The 15,507-nt window shown below is 32.2% G+C and overlaps 1 protein-coding gene across 2 annotated transcripts; it reads right to left on the bottom strand.

Moving 5' to 3' along the window:
- Positions 1-6,051: 6,051 nt before the first annotated feature.
- Positions 6,052-12,793, bottom strand: LOC123228210 (ABC transporter G family member 22). Of its 2 annotated transcripts, none has more exons than XM_044653523.1 (11): positions 12,690-12,793; positions 12,184-12,601; positions 9,377-9,447; positions 8,630-8,865; positions 8,385-8,540; positions 8,089-8,272; positions 7,685-7,993; positions 7,318-7,605; positions 6,944-7,228; positions 6,746-6,853; positions 6,052-6,669 (listed from the first exon to the last, which is right to left on the bottom strand). In XM_044653523.1, exons 2-11 carry the CDS (start codon positions 12,581-12,583, stop codon positions 6,448-6,450), a joined length of 2,259 nt encoding a protein of 752 aa, XP_044509458.1. In that variant the 5' UTR covers positions 12,584-12,601; positions 12,690-12,793; the 3' UTR covers positions 6,052-6,447. The 2 variants fall into 2 exon arrangements, with proteins under 2 accessions (XP_044509458.1, XP_044509465.1); XM_044653530.1 differs by lacking the exon at positions 12,690-12,793 and adding an exon at positions 9,176-9,239 and having other exon boundaries at positions 12,184-12,247.
- Between the last annotated feature and the right edge of the window lie 2,714 nt (positions 12,794-15,507).

Below are 15,507 nucleotides of genomic sequence, written 5' to 3' on the forward strand. Positions count from 1 at the left end.
CCTAATTAGTTGGGATTATATTTTTGTGGATTGAAAATTATATGAATTTCGTAACTCTAAAAACGTTTAAGGGGCATCGCCTTATAGGGTTTTATAAGGTTTTGATTTATAAGATTTGATTAAACGTCTACCGAAATATTCATTAAAGATTATCATTTATTAAATTTAAAACTTGATATAAAGAAAAGATATAACCAGATGAGTATATTAGTATATCAACCCAATTCTGATTATCAACATTTTAATATCTAAAGATATAATTGTAACAAAATTAAAATTATATTGATAATTTTTTTATATCTAAGATAATCATATTACTTTATATACTATCTATCACATTATCATTGATAATATAAAATTATCAGAGATAATACAAATAATAAAAGATAAATTATTAAAATAGTCTTTGATTATCGGTAACCAGATGCCCTAAGATTATATTTTTGCAGTGCACATGACATACATACACTTTATATAATGCCATCTAGGATGAAACAAAAAACTTCCCAAAGCTTCAAGATTGGTATTTAACCAACACTACCATTTACATTTTTATTTAATATCAATTGTCGAGTCATAAATTTTTTCAATTGATGCGAGATACCGAAAAGAATAAGGTTTTTAGTTTTATATAAAAGAGAGAAAACTCCTTCAAAATACACAAAAATTATTGAACAAGTAATATTTATCCTCGTATTTGTGTTAAATTGTATAATATTAGATATATTACATAATTTAACACAAATATTAGGCTTTTTTAAGCATATTTGTCAAACAGTCGTAATTAAATTATGATTATTTTTTAATGCCAAAAAATAAATAAAATAAGTTATATTGATAACTCAATAAATCATTTTGGTCTAATTGATATTTTAACATCTGAAAGGCTTTTTTTAGTAAGACCATAGTTTTGCATTATTGATCATATAATATATTTGCTCATTTACCAATAATGATGACCTCTCATGTTAGTTATGATTTTGTTTTGTAGGCAGGAGTAAGGCTATTTGGTAGCCTCAGCAAAGAGCTTATTACCTTAAGGGTCTATGATCTTCTCTTCTATCAATTGTTAAATTTTAATATATGGGTTGTTAGGGAAGCTATAGAAGGTAGAAAAACTTCCCAAAGAAAGAAGAAAATTTGGAAAAAGTTTATGTCAAGGCCCCTTCTTTTCTTTCCATTCACAGGGGTGTTAAAGTCGAGGTTCTATGATACAATATAGATTATAAGGGTGAGTAGATCCGGATATTCTTTTAAAAAAATAAGAATCAAAATCAGAATTGATCGATTTCTAAGATTTGAGGGTCCGAATATATAAAGACGGTTCCTATCCAGAACTTACCTATACAATTTTGTTTGCGTTGAACCCAATACTATTTACAAAAGAATAACTGTAGCTGATTAAATATTCTGTAGTCTTTATGCATTAAAAGGCTTCATCAAAGCCGAATAAAGTTAAACAAATTTTAATTCAATTTCCAGTCAATGCAGTTACGGTTCTGCAAATTCACAATTACATCAATGTTTTTCGAGGAATCATTACAGAAAAATATTCCACCAAAAACGAAACAAACCCAGAAAAGATGATAGAATGAGCAGTTGATTGTTGCTTCACTGTCTTGTTCAAAAAGCTTAATATCATGTCAAAAGTACATGAAGTCATGGAAAAGGCCAATGAGTACTGAAACAGTGAAATTTACAGTTGAAACTATGATTATAAACTCTGTTGATTAGTGGTTGGCTGCTGAAGGCCGTTTCCATTGAAACCATTTTGCCTGCAAAACTCAACATTTCTCTGTATTGAAGTCTATGTTGCAGCAGTCGGCAGCAGACGATTCAACTCTGGTTTTGAAGATGACATTATAAATGCATAGCGTTGGTGGTGAGCAGGCGAGTGGTGCACTGCTGGTTTGAAGGGGATTGACAACAAGGATGTTTTGATTCGAAGGTGGGTCAATTCGATCGGGTAGATTGTGTGATGGGTTTTCAAATCTGATCCTCGAACAGATTTTAATTCTTTAAAATGTTGAAATTAGAATCGAAATCAAAATCGAAATTGATCAATTTTACAGAAGAATAAAATTGAAACTTACCTAAAAATTGACCGGTTCTCAGTAGAAACCAAAATATTAGATATCTAAGGGTTCGGTTCCTTGTAGTTCTTATGCTCACTCTTAACAGGTAACGCTTGTATGCTTTATAAATCTAAATGAGAAATCCTAAGTATACTTGGGAAAGTCTTTTGGCCTAATAATTAATGTGGCCTTGCTTTTAAAGATGGCTACGAATTTCCATCTCTCGCATATGTCTCCATCTAAGAAGGACAAAATTTCTCTCCTTTATTATTTCCTATTGTGTATTGCGTGCCAACTTAGATAATTTTTCGTCGTGGTAGGTTGGGACACCAAAAACAAACTGGCGGCACCTGGCTCGGGATAAGGTTTCCCATGTCGGATGCCTCATGAAAATACTAAGGTATAATACAAATAATAAAATTATATGTATGTATTTTTAAATATATAAATTATATATTATTATATAGTTAAAGGATTTTAAAATAATAATAAAATAATATTTAATCATATAATATATTAACGAGAATGATACATGTAAAAAAAGAATGAATTATTACGTATGAAAGTTAAATACTCTATAAACTTCTAAATTATAAAAAATCAAAATGAGTTAATTATAATATCTGACACAATTTGGGAATGAGGTCTAGATGCAAAAAAGGTGAATTATGACATTTTATGTTGTTTAAAAATGTCAAGAGAAAATTTGTTAAATAATTCGTGAACTCCACGTTATTAAGACATGTTTTAGGATACAAAATTTAAAAGTAAGATCATAATAGACAAGCTTACGAGCTCATAGCTTGTCAAAACACAATTTAAGTTGCAAAACCTAAAAATAAGATTATGATAGACTGTATATCTAAAATAAACAATATTATTATAGTGGCTAGCATACAAAATTGTGATAGATTGTGTATTCAAAATGAATAATATATTAACGTTAACCCAAAAGTAAGATTGTAATGAATTATGTGTATAAAGTAAATGATATTTTAACAATGGATTGTGTGTAAGGCCTTGATAGATAGTGTAGTTAAAGCAAATAATGTATTAACAATACACTAGATGTAAGACCATGACAGGCTGTATGCTTAAATCGAATTATATCTTAACATTAGGTTGAATTACTACACAACTGTTATGAATCATATGTTCAAAGCGAACAATTTATATATATACACACACTACTGTTAGTTGCCACAAACTACTTTTGCTTCTCAAAGCGACGGACTGTCTCATAACTATAACTGGGTGCAATAGCTGGACATTGACGTGCTGTTTTCAATGGAAGTAGCTCAATTTGAATCAACAAATCCCGCAATTCCCCTTTCATCACTTTTCTTTGAATATTGTGCCTAGGGATGGCAACGAGGAGAGGATCTCAATCCCCGTCTCTATCCCTGTAGGGGATATCAATCTCCGTCCTCGGTCCGTTCTCGTTACGAGAATAAAAATGAATCCCCGTCCACCCCCCCTGCAAAGAAAAATCCCGTTCCCATTCCCACGGGGAAAAATCTCTTTCTCATACCTGTAAAAAAAAATTTCTTTTTTATACCTTTTAAATACAATATAAATATATTAAATAACAAAATTAAACAAAATTAAAATTAACCTACTATTTCAAATATCATAAATATAATATATTAACTACTTTAATATGTACAACAAAAATCTAAATAAATTTGAAAAACATAAATAATTTAAAGCTATAAAAATATATTAGTATTTTAAATAAATATATTAATATAAAGGGGCGGGGAGGGGAAGGGTCGGGGCGGACATCCCCCGCCCGTCCCCGATTGCAGAGATTTTTTTTATCTCCGTTCTCGTCCTCTTCCCCGTTTCTATTAGAGAATCTCCTCCCCGTTAGGGTCGAAACCCCTAAAATCGGACTCAAATTGTCATCCCTAATTGTGTCTTTATCCCGGTGTCCCCTCCCCATATCTTAGGATATGGTTAGCAGCATCAAGATTGCTTTGAGTAAGAGAATACATAAACTGATTCACTACACTTTTTTTTTTTTTTTAATGCTAGGCAAAAATGATTTAAGAAGAAAAACAAGCAGGTCTAAAAGGGTATTTGACCACAACTTAAACTCGTCTTGCACACAAATAAGACAACAATCTAAACAAAAGACAACAGACCTGCACACAAACAAGAATATTTTTATGTCACTTCTCCTAAGGTTCTATCAAAGTTCTTATAATAATAGGACTCAAGAAGGTGGCAACGGGATCAACAAACCTAAATACACAAAAGAATCTTGAGGGATTGTCCAAGCAATTCAAACTATACAAAATCCTGTATACAAAGCAAAAAAACACAACAAAAGAATCAGCCTTTGTACTGTCGCATAACCTTTTAGCCCTGCAGAGTTTCACTACACTTACAATATGTGCAATATCTCGTCTCGTCGGGTGAGAGAAAAAAAAAGAGTTTACCTATTGTCGTAGATGGTAGGATTGAATTCGAATTAAGTTTGTTAGAATTCGAACGAATACAAAATACGCTTAGATCAAACAAGTTTGAGTATAAGAGTTTAACATTTTTGAGCTTGAACTTGAGTTTATGATTGAGCTTTGGGGGTGTTTAGCTCGTAAAGCTTATGAGTTCGAAAAATTTGATACGAAACCATTAAAACAACGTTATTTTGATTAATACACATTAAAATTAAATTGTTTTAATATCAAATCGAGCTTAAAACTCAATTCGAGCTTAGTTCCTTTCAAATGAGTCAAATTCGAATACCTTTAAAACAAGTTCAATGAACTCAAACTTGAGCTCGAACTTGATTCGACTCAAATCCAATCTTAATAGATACCCCTATCCATAGGTGAATCCCTTTCAACTTTTCTTTGATGTATAAACTAACTCACAGCAGCTACAATGACTTAGGCCTAGATACACGGCACATTTCTTTCTAGAGTTCCAACCTAAACTTACTTAATGGCCATAATGTGACACCGCTTGGGGAATACCAATATTGGTAAAATATAAAAAAAATGTTGAGTTTGTAAATGTATTTTACATTATTTGGGGATGTTAAGATAGATGAATTCTTTAAATTGTTAAAATTGGCAAAGTCTTATCTAAAGTGGATAATATAGGTAAACTATTGGTCAAAAATATTACAAATGTTATTAAAGAGACTTATAAGGAGTGAATTTGACACCAAGGAGAATCCACGCCGTCATGTTAAGCATGACCTAAAAATAATGAAATTTGCGGGGTACAGACAATCTTTACAACGGTGGAGATAGTTGCTTTCCTCGACAAGGTGTCAGCTTTTACAGGAGTAATGTGTGCCCACCGAGTTGCGGCAGATATTGGTAAGAGGCCTTCTTCCTGTGTTATTACGGCTTAAAATTGACTGGAAATAAGAATCAACTTAAAATCTTGATTTTGTAATCCCAGAAGTAGAATATCAAAATTGACAAGTGTAATTAGTTAAAATGCATATTGCTAACTCATCAGATTTTATAAAGGGCTTGAGAAGGAGGTCCCTGTATTGGATGCTGCTCTCCTTAGATTACATGGTTGGTCAAGGACATTGGCTCTGGATATTCTATGAGAAATGAACTGATTTTGCAAGTAGAAAAAACCCAAATTCTAGTGACCATCGTGAGAGGAGACTAGAACTCATATTTTTTTATATATGGAGTTTTCTCTTTTGACATTCAAACTACTCCTTGGAAATGATTTTGCATGATTTTTACACGAGAAACATTGCTTTCTTCCTTTACACGGTTGTTAATTACAGCTGGTTGAAGACCTATATAATCTCTTTGTTTTTCTTTGGGAGGTTGCCCTGCCGTTCGAGCCAAGGTATCTCAAAATGTGAATATTAACCCATTTTGGCACAATTACCAATTTTTTACCTGTTCATTATCATTTCTCTTGTTTATTTACACTCATTATATGACTGAACTGAATATCATTATCCAATTTGTGCTATAATATACAGGACCAAAAGTTGGTAAAAATAACTAGAAATATTGAGATTTGCATATTGTTTAAGGCAAAAAAGTCAGAATTCTTGAAGTGATACACATAAAACCTATCAGCTTTTTGTCTAAGTCATCTAGATTCATAGAACTACACAACCCTGGAACACTTTTGATGAACTCCCCCCCGGGTAAAATTGACATAGATGTTTAAGATATATTCGAATTCCTATCAAAGCGAGTGCCTGGTGTGGTGCATGTGGGAATCCTGAGATTTTGAAGACTGAAGAGAGAGATCAGTTTTTATTGCTAGTTTAATTCCCTTTTTTTATAACCCTGGAACCAAAGCCTTCGCAATATAAGCTCTTGTATGCAGTAGGATGTAGAAGCTATAGAATTATGCTCCCTCAAAAATTGTACCACCTCTAAGCTCCGGAATGGAGTTTCATTCTCCGCAAAGAAAGGTATGCTAAGAGCCGGTAGCCAAAAACCATTGCCACCAGGGCACAAACTTCTGTTAGGCCATTGTCTATTCTCATGCCATTCACAGTTGGTGTATTCTGTTCGTACTGCACCTTGAGAAGTAGCTTAAAAGTATGATAGTTGAAGGACAAGTAGCGTATCCAAGATATGAAAACTGGAACCTTCTGCAAAATTGAAAACCCATGTAAGCATTTTCATACTGGATTGAGAGCCAACATCAACTGGTATATTCATGTTTACCTTAACAAAGTAACCACCAGCAAGCATGAAAGTCATCACAGTGACTGAAGCCAGTGTTGTGGCCCTTTTTAAGTCCATTAGTGTAGCGCCAATGGCTAGTCCAAGTCCCTGCCATAGTGGCCAGCTTTAGTTGATTACATAGGTAATAATGGTTGAAGTTTCTTTTTAGTTTGTTGTTATGAAAGGGTATATATATACCTGAGCTGCAACAATGCAGAGAAAAACTGTGAGCATGGTCAAGAAAAAGGGACCGGTGCTCAGTCTTAAGCCTGTCATGAAGTAGACAACAAGAAGGAAAAGAATTGGCAGTAGCAAATCAAGCGGAAGGTCACTTGTTGTTCTAGCCAGGAAGTATGCACTTAATCTATACATGTCAGCTGCTCTTTCCTTACCCAGCATGGCCCTTTCTTGAGGAAATGTGAAGATTGCTGTGAAGATAGGGAAGAATCCCCAGAAGACAGCAATGAAGAAAAGCAGTCCCGCCTGCAAGATGGGAGATTCAATACATGAACGGCTTGTCAATTTTATATTAGTGGTAACAGATTTGCTTTGGAAAAAGCAATGAAAATTACCTGATCTTGCAGGCCTTTGGGGCTTTTACTATCTGATTGCCACCAGAGTAATCCCAAGATGATTGCAGTGGAGAGAACTTGGGTGATCCTCAACCAACTAAAATAGTCATGTCGTCGTTCTTTAATTCCTCTCCAGAACAATATGGTGTATTGTTCCCACCAGCTAGCTCCCCATTGTCGCTTTGGAGATGACACTTTCGACTTGATTTCTTCATCAAGGGGAACAGGAGCCATAAGTTTCCTCTTCTCTTGGTCTGCCACTCGTGTCTCATAGGCCTCCACTAGATACTGCTTTCAAATTTGAAACATCAGTGAATAAATAAGGAGCAAGAGATGTAATTTAAACTTCATTGCAATTGGAGTTTACCTCATGAACATCCAATGGAGATGGCTTTCCACTTCTTGTTTCGGTATCTGAATTTCCCATTTGTACTTTATCCTGCAATTCTGATGGCACCGAAACATCATTTATGTTCCCATTTGCAAGGTCTAGCAAGAACTCTGCTGGGTTCATGGCAATCAGAGGTGAACATCCTATAGATGAGAAATACACCATTACTTCTGATGCCTTTCCGAAATAGAGCAAACTTCCTTTTCCTAGAAGGATCAACTTGTCAAATCTGTGAAACAGTCTGCTTGATGGCTGGTGGATTGTTGTCACCACAGTTTTCCCAGCCTGCCATAAGATTTCAGCATCATAGGGAATCAGCTTGAAAATGCTAGGAAAGATTGTGAATGATAATTGAATGAAGAAAACCAGAGATAACAAACCTCTGCAATGTCTTGTAACATCTTAACAATCCTCAAGGCAGTTGTAGAATCCAATCCAGAAGTGGGTTCATCAAGAAACAGAAGAGAAGGGTTGATTATGATCTCGCTGCCTATGCAAACCCTCTTCCTTTCTCCACCTGACACTCCTCGTACGAAGGAGCCACCAATCATAGTGTCTTGGCACCTGCAGAAATCAATATTTTTACTGATGAGCCGCTGGAAATCAAATAAAGAATGACAATATGCTTACAGGTAATCCAGAATTCAATTATTAGCAAGGGGAAAAGGGGATTTACCTCTCCAAGCCTAGCTCATAGATTACGTCTATTGCTCGTTTTTCCTTCTCCTGTTTTGTCAGTGTCTTCGGCAGTCGTAGAAGGGCAGCGTATGTCAATGTTTCTTTCACTGTGAGGTGAGGAAACAAGACATCATCTTGAGTCACAAATCCTACCCTGCCATATTATTCATGTTAATCAAATGTAGATTTCTGCTTTTGTTGACATGCCTAGAGTTATCACATTAGTTGTGATTAAATTCTTACTTGCTCTTGAGAAACTTGGAATATGGCTGATCATTGTAAGTAATTGAACCCCCGATGGTCGACTGCATCAGCCTGCCACCCAGCAGATTCAGGAGAGTTGTCTTCCCACTTCCGGAAGGTCCCATGAGTGCCAAAACTTCACCTGGGTTCACCAATCCAGTTATCCCATTCAGAATTTCCTTCTCCTCACTGGTAGCTATTCTTTTTATTATCACCTTATATGAAACATCTGTAAACTGCATTTCACAAAATAAGCAAAATCCCCCTGTCAGTAAACTAAAACCAAACTCGCAACAGCTCAAAACAACCATAAAATTCCAAGCGCAAACATGATCAAAATGTCGGATACCCTTCTTTTCAAAGCAAAGTTCGTACATGTGGTATTACTTTAGTTTGAATACAGACAATTCTACAGCACAGAAGCGAAATAAAAATAACGTATGTGATCTCAGAAACTAAAGTAAGCTAGTTGGTTTTGGGAAGAAGGGGAAGTCTTGTACATAAATGTCACCTAAGATGAAACATTGTACAAGACCTGAACCTGACCATGCTAGCCATATTCAATGAAAAGGATTGCTTGGATCCCAAGAAAACTCTCCCTTCATATTCCCTGTCCAAACAAGTAGTGTTATCAAATCAAATAAACCCAGAAACCAGTGCACTCTTTTGGCCTTCTGAAGATGCAACTTCAAATGTAAAAATAAAATCCTGCATTGCATTTGCATTCAGTGCGGCACAAATTGTTACCTTGAGATAAATTGGCATTGTGGGTTCTGTTACAAACTTCGTTTTATGTTTTCCTGCTTCAATATCCTCAGCTGTAAATGTAAAGAAACACTTCAAATGTCATCATCTCCAAGCGATTACATAGTACTAAATATAAAACAATACAATAAATACTTAATTTTAATTATTTCATTAGATATTTAAATGATATATTATTATGTGATTGAGTATTTCGTTATATCTTTAATTTAAAATCATTCATTCAAATAATAACATATTATATGAATACCCAATAATAAATATATGGTTTATATGAACCACCTTAATCAATGGTATAGATGTACTATTTAATAATACTATTTTTACAAATTGATTTAATGTAGTATCATGTCATTCTTGAGCCAATAAAAAAAAAAAAAGAATAAAAGACCTCTTATAATCATGCATTTATTCAAATATTTAATAATAAAAACAGTTTACCTTGTGCCCTATTACATGTACGTATGAATAATACTATTATGTCTGTGTTTATACTTAGAATTATATACACTTAATTTTAGATAATATATTACTATATGATTAGATGAAAGTATTTAAAACTGGATGCATATAATATTTACCTTTACTACTATTATGAAATATTTGGTTTATGAAAAAAAATAGAAGATCATAGGGTTATGATATTCTATGAATAAAAAAGTCAAATGACAGAACCTTAATTAATTCCGAAATAACTTGGGTCCAATCTATGTTAATAATTTAATATATTAAGTGAGTCTATCAGCTTGACTTATTTATCATATAGTTAGAAATTAAGCAGAAAGTCAATCAATTAGGACCATGTTAATTAAATCATTGCAATGAACTTCAAAGCATCGTCAATATTTTGGGCTCAATTGTGACAAATTTTGTTTTATATTTCATAATTGTCTGCGTGTATAACGTCTCCTCCATGCAACAGGTCCTGCTAGTTAACCTAACAACATTGAAAATAGGTCATTTATTTTGAATTATGATAACAACATTCTTGTTTTCACTATTTAAATTTTCAAATATTTTTTAAAAATATAATATTTATATATACATAATTTTTATTTAAAAATTGACTCATCTAAAGCAATTGATAACCTAATTAAAAAAAAAAAAAATTATAGACATCTTTAAAATTGTCATGAATCTCATAAAAAATAACCCACTTTAAATAGAAATTATAAGAACATAGTAATAGAAAAATAATAAGATAGGAGAACAACCTAATCAAATCTTTCCCTCAAGGAAGGACAACTCAAGAACAAAACCAAGGCAAACTGAGCCTACACGAAACAAGAAGAGAGGCACTATCATCTCTTTTTGACGCTTTATTGAAGTTCGAACAATGATAGAGAGCACGAGGAGGGTCAAGCCACCAATCAAGTTTGGCACAACATGGGCACTTAGCTTATTCATATTCACATTTATAATTCAAACTGAGTGGATGATCATGGCCTACCATGACATATAAAGATCCTCCTCTTTGCCTACCATCTTCAATCACTCAAATTCTATTGATTTTTAATTCCATTATCAACACTTTAGAGTTGCTGTTTTTGAACTTTTTTTTTCTAGGGAATTTCAGTGGGGTGTCCACTTTGACACCACTATAAAAAAAATCCTATCATCATCTTTAGCTTGTGGTTTTGATGAGACAATTTTCATGGCTCTACTATTCTCAACACTATGTCAAGGAAATGATGAGAGGACAAATAATTGGATTTATCACAACCTTAGTGGCTGACAACAATATATATTTTATTTAATAAAACTATATTTATATATTTAATAAAAATATATAATTAAATACAGTAATAATATATCATCATGTGATTTAATAATTTTAAATTAAAAATTAAAAAACAATCAATCACATAATGACACATAATGGTATTTAGCCTAAAATGTGCTAAATCTTAGGTTTAATGGTGCTAGGAGTTTTTTTTTTTTTTCTGAATAATTTTGGCTATTTTGTATCAAATAAAATTTTTTTATTATTATTTTTATTATCACTATCTCTTATTTAAAATTAATATTTTTACCCTATATTTTTTAAAAGCCCAAGTGGGTTTTTACCCTTTTGGAAAGTGAGGGCCCAAATTTCACCGGCTTCCCGTTATTTCAAATTGTTGGTGTAGAAAAAGCACTTTGCAGAAAAGCACGTTTCCAACTTCTTCAGAGTGGAAGGCTGGTAGTTTCTGTCTCCCATTTTTGGTTGAATTATAACTCTATATTGAACCTAACTTTCTCATGCCCCCAATTCAGAAATCTCATGATTCCTTACTCAAATACAGTCCAAATTTTCTAAAAATGACCCAAATTTTCTTTTTTTTTTTTAAACCAAAATTTCAGCCTCTTATCGCTATTTACTACTATTTACTAACCAGTGTCATGCACATGCTCTAGACTTGAATGAGATCACATGCAACTCTTTAAGACCACAAAATACTTATAAAAAATGGCCACAATTAATGTACTATAAAAAGTTTTTTTATATTAAAGTTCATATTCTATTAAAAATTTTTATTAAAACATTAAGATTCTAATTTTATGATGTAAAATCTTTTTATATATAAGCACGGAAAGGTAATAGCTTTTTAAAAAAGTTAAGTAAATAAACAAATTATACATATTTATATATACAAACTAAAATAGTAATATATGATTGAGTGATTTTAAAATAATAAAAAAATAAATAATTATATTACTTAATTAAAAATTGTTATCTCATACTTTTTACGTAAATTTATGAAATTTATTTGTATATTAAGAAGAGTTGATGAGTGATGATTACTTACGTATATCATCGTCGCTAAAGGGTTTGGAGTCGTCGATATCATCGGCGGGGAGAGTGAAGCCAGTGAAAGAAAATGAGAAGCCGAGGCTGGCGCTGGATGCCCGGCTGAGGGCGGCGCAGCTGTTCACTTCATCCAAGTCCAACTTCAGCTGAGCACTTCGACACTTCCTGATGTGTGTATTATTCTTGCCACTCACACTACTACGACCAGGTGATGCAGCCATCGGCACCCGCCGGCTTGACTTCCTTGACAGCGTGGCCCCGACCCCGGTCCCGTCAGACGACGCAACTCCAGTGGGAGCCTCGCCCGACGACACCGGTGACTTGAATGCCGCCGCTATTGTCTCCACTAGTTGATCAGACTTTGTCCTTGCCAACCCTGGCGAACTTGTCTTCTCCATGCTTCAATAATTTGCACACTTCACCATGAAAATAAAAAATGATTTTCGGAGACAAAACAGATTAATATCTTAAAACACATTAAATATTAATGAGCGTAAAGAATACCTTTCCGAGTAAGAAGAAGAGAAGAGGAAGAAGTAGCCTGTTTTGTTGGAGAAATGATATCAAGTCTTGAGATAATACCCTAACGGAGAACAAAGTTTATTATATAAAAAATGAGATTAAGAGAGAAGATGTGAAATCCCTGAAATGCCCTTCAAATTATTAAGGAAAATTACTGATATATGATAATAACGTGACTTAATAACATAAAGCTAACAGATTGGATCCATCTAGCATCGGTCATATTCGTTGTCATATCATCATTCCCGTACACGTGTTCGGACAATTCGTAATTCTCTTACGTGGCATCGAATGCGGGCAGCCGATTTTGAGTCAAATTAGAATAAAGCTTTATGTATTAATGGACCTTAACGTTATTAGAGAGGTGATTGGCCGAGGTGTCTGGTTGCCATGTGATGCTGGGTTACCTGTGGAAGAGGGAACCCTAATTTTTGGATTTTTGTTTAAGCTTATTTTCTTTCCAAAATAATTGAAGTACGATTTGAGTTGAAACTTCCGTATGGGAAATTTTCAAGTAATTAGAATAAAACCAGAACTGCATAATAATGGGCTATCAATGTTGAACTAATAAATATTCAATTATTTGCATGCAATGGAGCTAGTGAAATCATGACGGAAATTTTAAGGGTATTTTAATTATTGAAATAATAAAATTATATATATATTTATTTTAAATATCTAAATAAATATATATTTAATATATATTATCACATAATTAAATAAAATATTTAATTATTTAATAATATATATTTATTTATATATTTAAAATAATAACGAATGATATTATAAATGTTAAAAATGGTTAATGAGGAGAAGTACGCGTACAAGTTTCGCCAGCCGACCATTTTGATGCGATGTATCTCATATTAATTAATGGTGGCATGGACAGCCTGCTCAAAGGCTTGTCCATTTCCTTAGAGCTTATATAATTTAAAGGTCACTGCAATATTCTTGAAGTGGAAACAAAATTTCATCAAGTGGACCTTCGAAAGAAGCTTTGTTTTTATCTCTAGGCCAAAAGACTTATTCCCACCCAAGGTTTATTGAAATTCTTAATTTATACATACTAACTTTTAAAAATTTAAATATCTACTTATCATCTACGTTTGTTTGTGAAAATGGTGGAAAGAGGGGTGTGGAAACCCCAAGCTCACTGCAATATCTCTTTATATATCAATGCCGAATACATACCATAGTATAATTCTACTTCTATACTCCAAATAATCAATCCTTTGTGAACGTATATCAAGGAACAAAATATGTATATAGATATTATTATTGTAAAAACAGCAAAATCTTGAGAATCGTTTGCAAGGATTAGAGAGATTTGTACATTCTTTCTCTTTCTTTGTTGGTAGTTGTACAATATTCGTTTGATGGGTTTAGAATGATTTAAGAGCAATGTTTTATATATATATTCTTTATATATAATTTTTATATATTAATAATATATTATCATATAATTAAATATTATTTTATTTTTAATTTAAAATTCTTTAATCACATGATGATGTATAATTTATATACTAAAATTATATATAAAATATATATATATATAATTTTATTGATTATTTAATCATACCTTATTAGAAATGTTAAGTATTTATTTATGTTTTCTTTAAAGAATAGATATCTAAAAAAAATCATAAATTTGAGAGATGGATACGATGCTCTATATATATATTTTTAAATAAATAATTAGATATATAAATAATATATTATAATAAAATAAATATTATTTTATTTTAATTTAAAATAATTTAATTATATAATAATATATTATTTATATATTAAAACCATTATATATTTAATCATTTGTTCATAATTATACTGTTTGTGATACTGTGTTGACTCGAAAAATGAAAAAAGTTTGGAAGAAGAGAAGGGTAAAAATGTAAAGTGGGGGATGAGTGGCCAAGATAATTTGAGCTAAAAGTGGGTGTGGCTGGCCCAAAAGGACAATTTTGGTGGTTCTTGACGAGGAGCTGTCTGTCTCTGCGTTGCTGGTGGATGCTTTCCCCACTCACCCGTATCTCCACGGCAATATGCCACGTCGCATTTCTCCTATAACTGGCATTCCAATATCCATATCTCAATCCATAAAATTATATATATTTATTTAAATATATAAATAAATATATATTTAATTTACATTATTATATAATTAAATAATTTTAAATTAAAAATAAAATAATATTAAATTATATAATAATATATAAAAATACATTCATTTATGTTTTCAAAATGAGTATATATAATATTACTCTATTTCAATTCACATATATGGACTTTACCAACAAAAATATACAAAATTAGAGATATGATCTTACACAAACAAATAATATATAAATGAAAGTTTTTTTAAGTGATTTGCTCTATCGTTCAAAATCTTATATCCATTGTTATGTTATACAATTTATAAATAACGAGAGATGTAACTCTTGTTAATATAAATAATAACAAAAAATATTTTTGTTGTCATAACAATGTTTAGTGTTGCTAAAAATAATAATAATAAATTTTCTCATCATTATAACAATATTAACCAATTACTTCGTATAATATATGTGATGAATATTTTTATCATTATAGTAATATTAATTGGCCACTAAACATAATATTAACAATCAATATATATCAGTTACTATATATAATATCGATGTCATTATAGCTATATTTACTAGATAGAGATGTCAATGGGTCAGGTCAGGGAGGCTTCGGCTTGGCCCATTGGGTTAATGAGCCCGATCGGGCCTGAGACCCAAATAGTAATGGATTTTCAGATCGAGTCGATCTATTG

This window comes from Mangifera indica, chromosome 1 (genome assembly GCF_011075055.1).
Source record: "Mangifera indica cultivar Alphonso chromosome 1, CATAS_Mindica_2.1, whole genome shotgun sequence".
Lineage (NCBI taxonomy): Eukaryota > Viridiplantae > Streptophyta > Magnoliopsida > Sapindales > Anacardiaceae > Mangifera > Mangifera indica.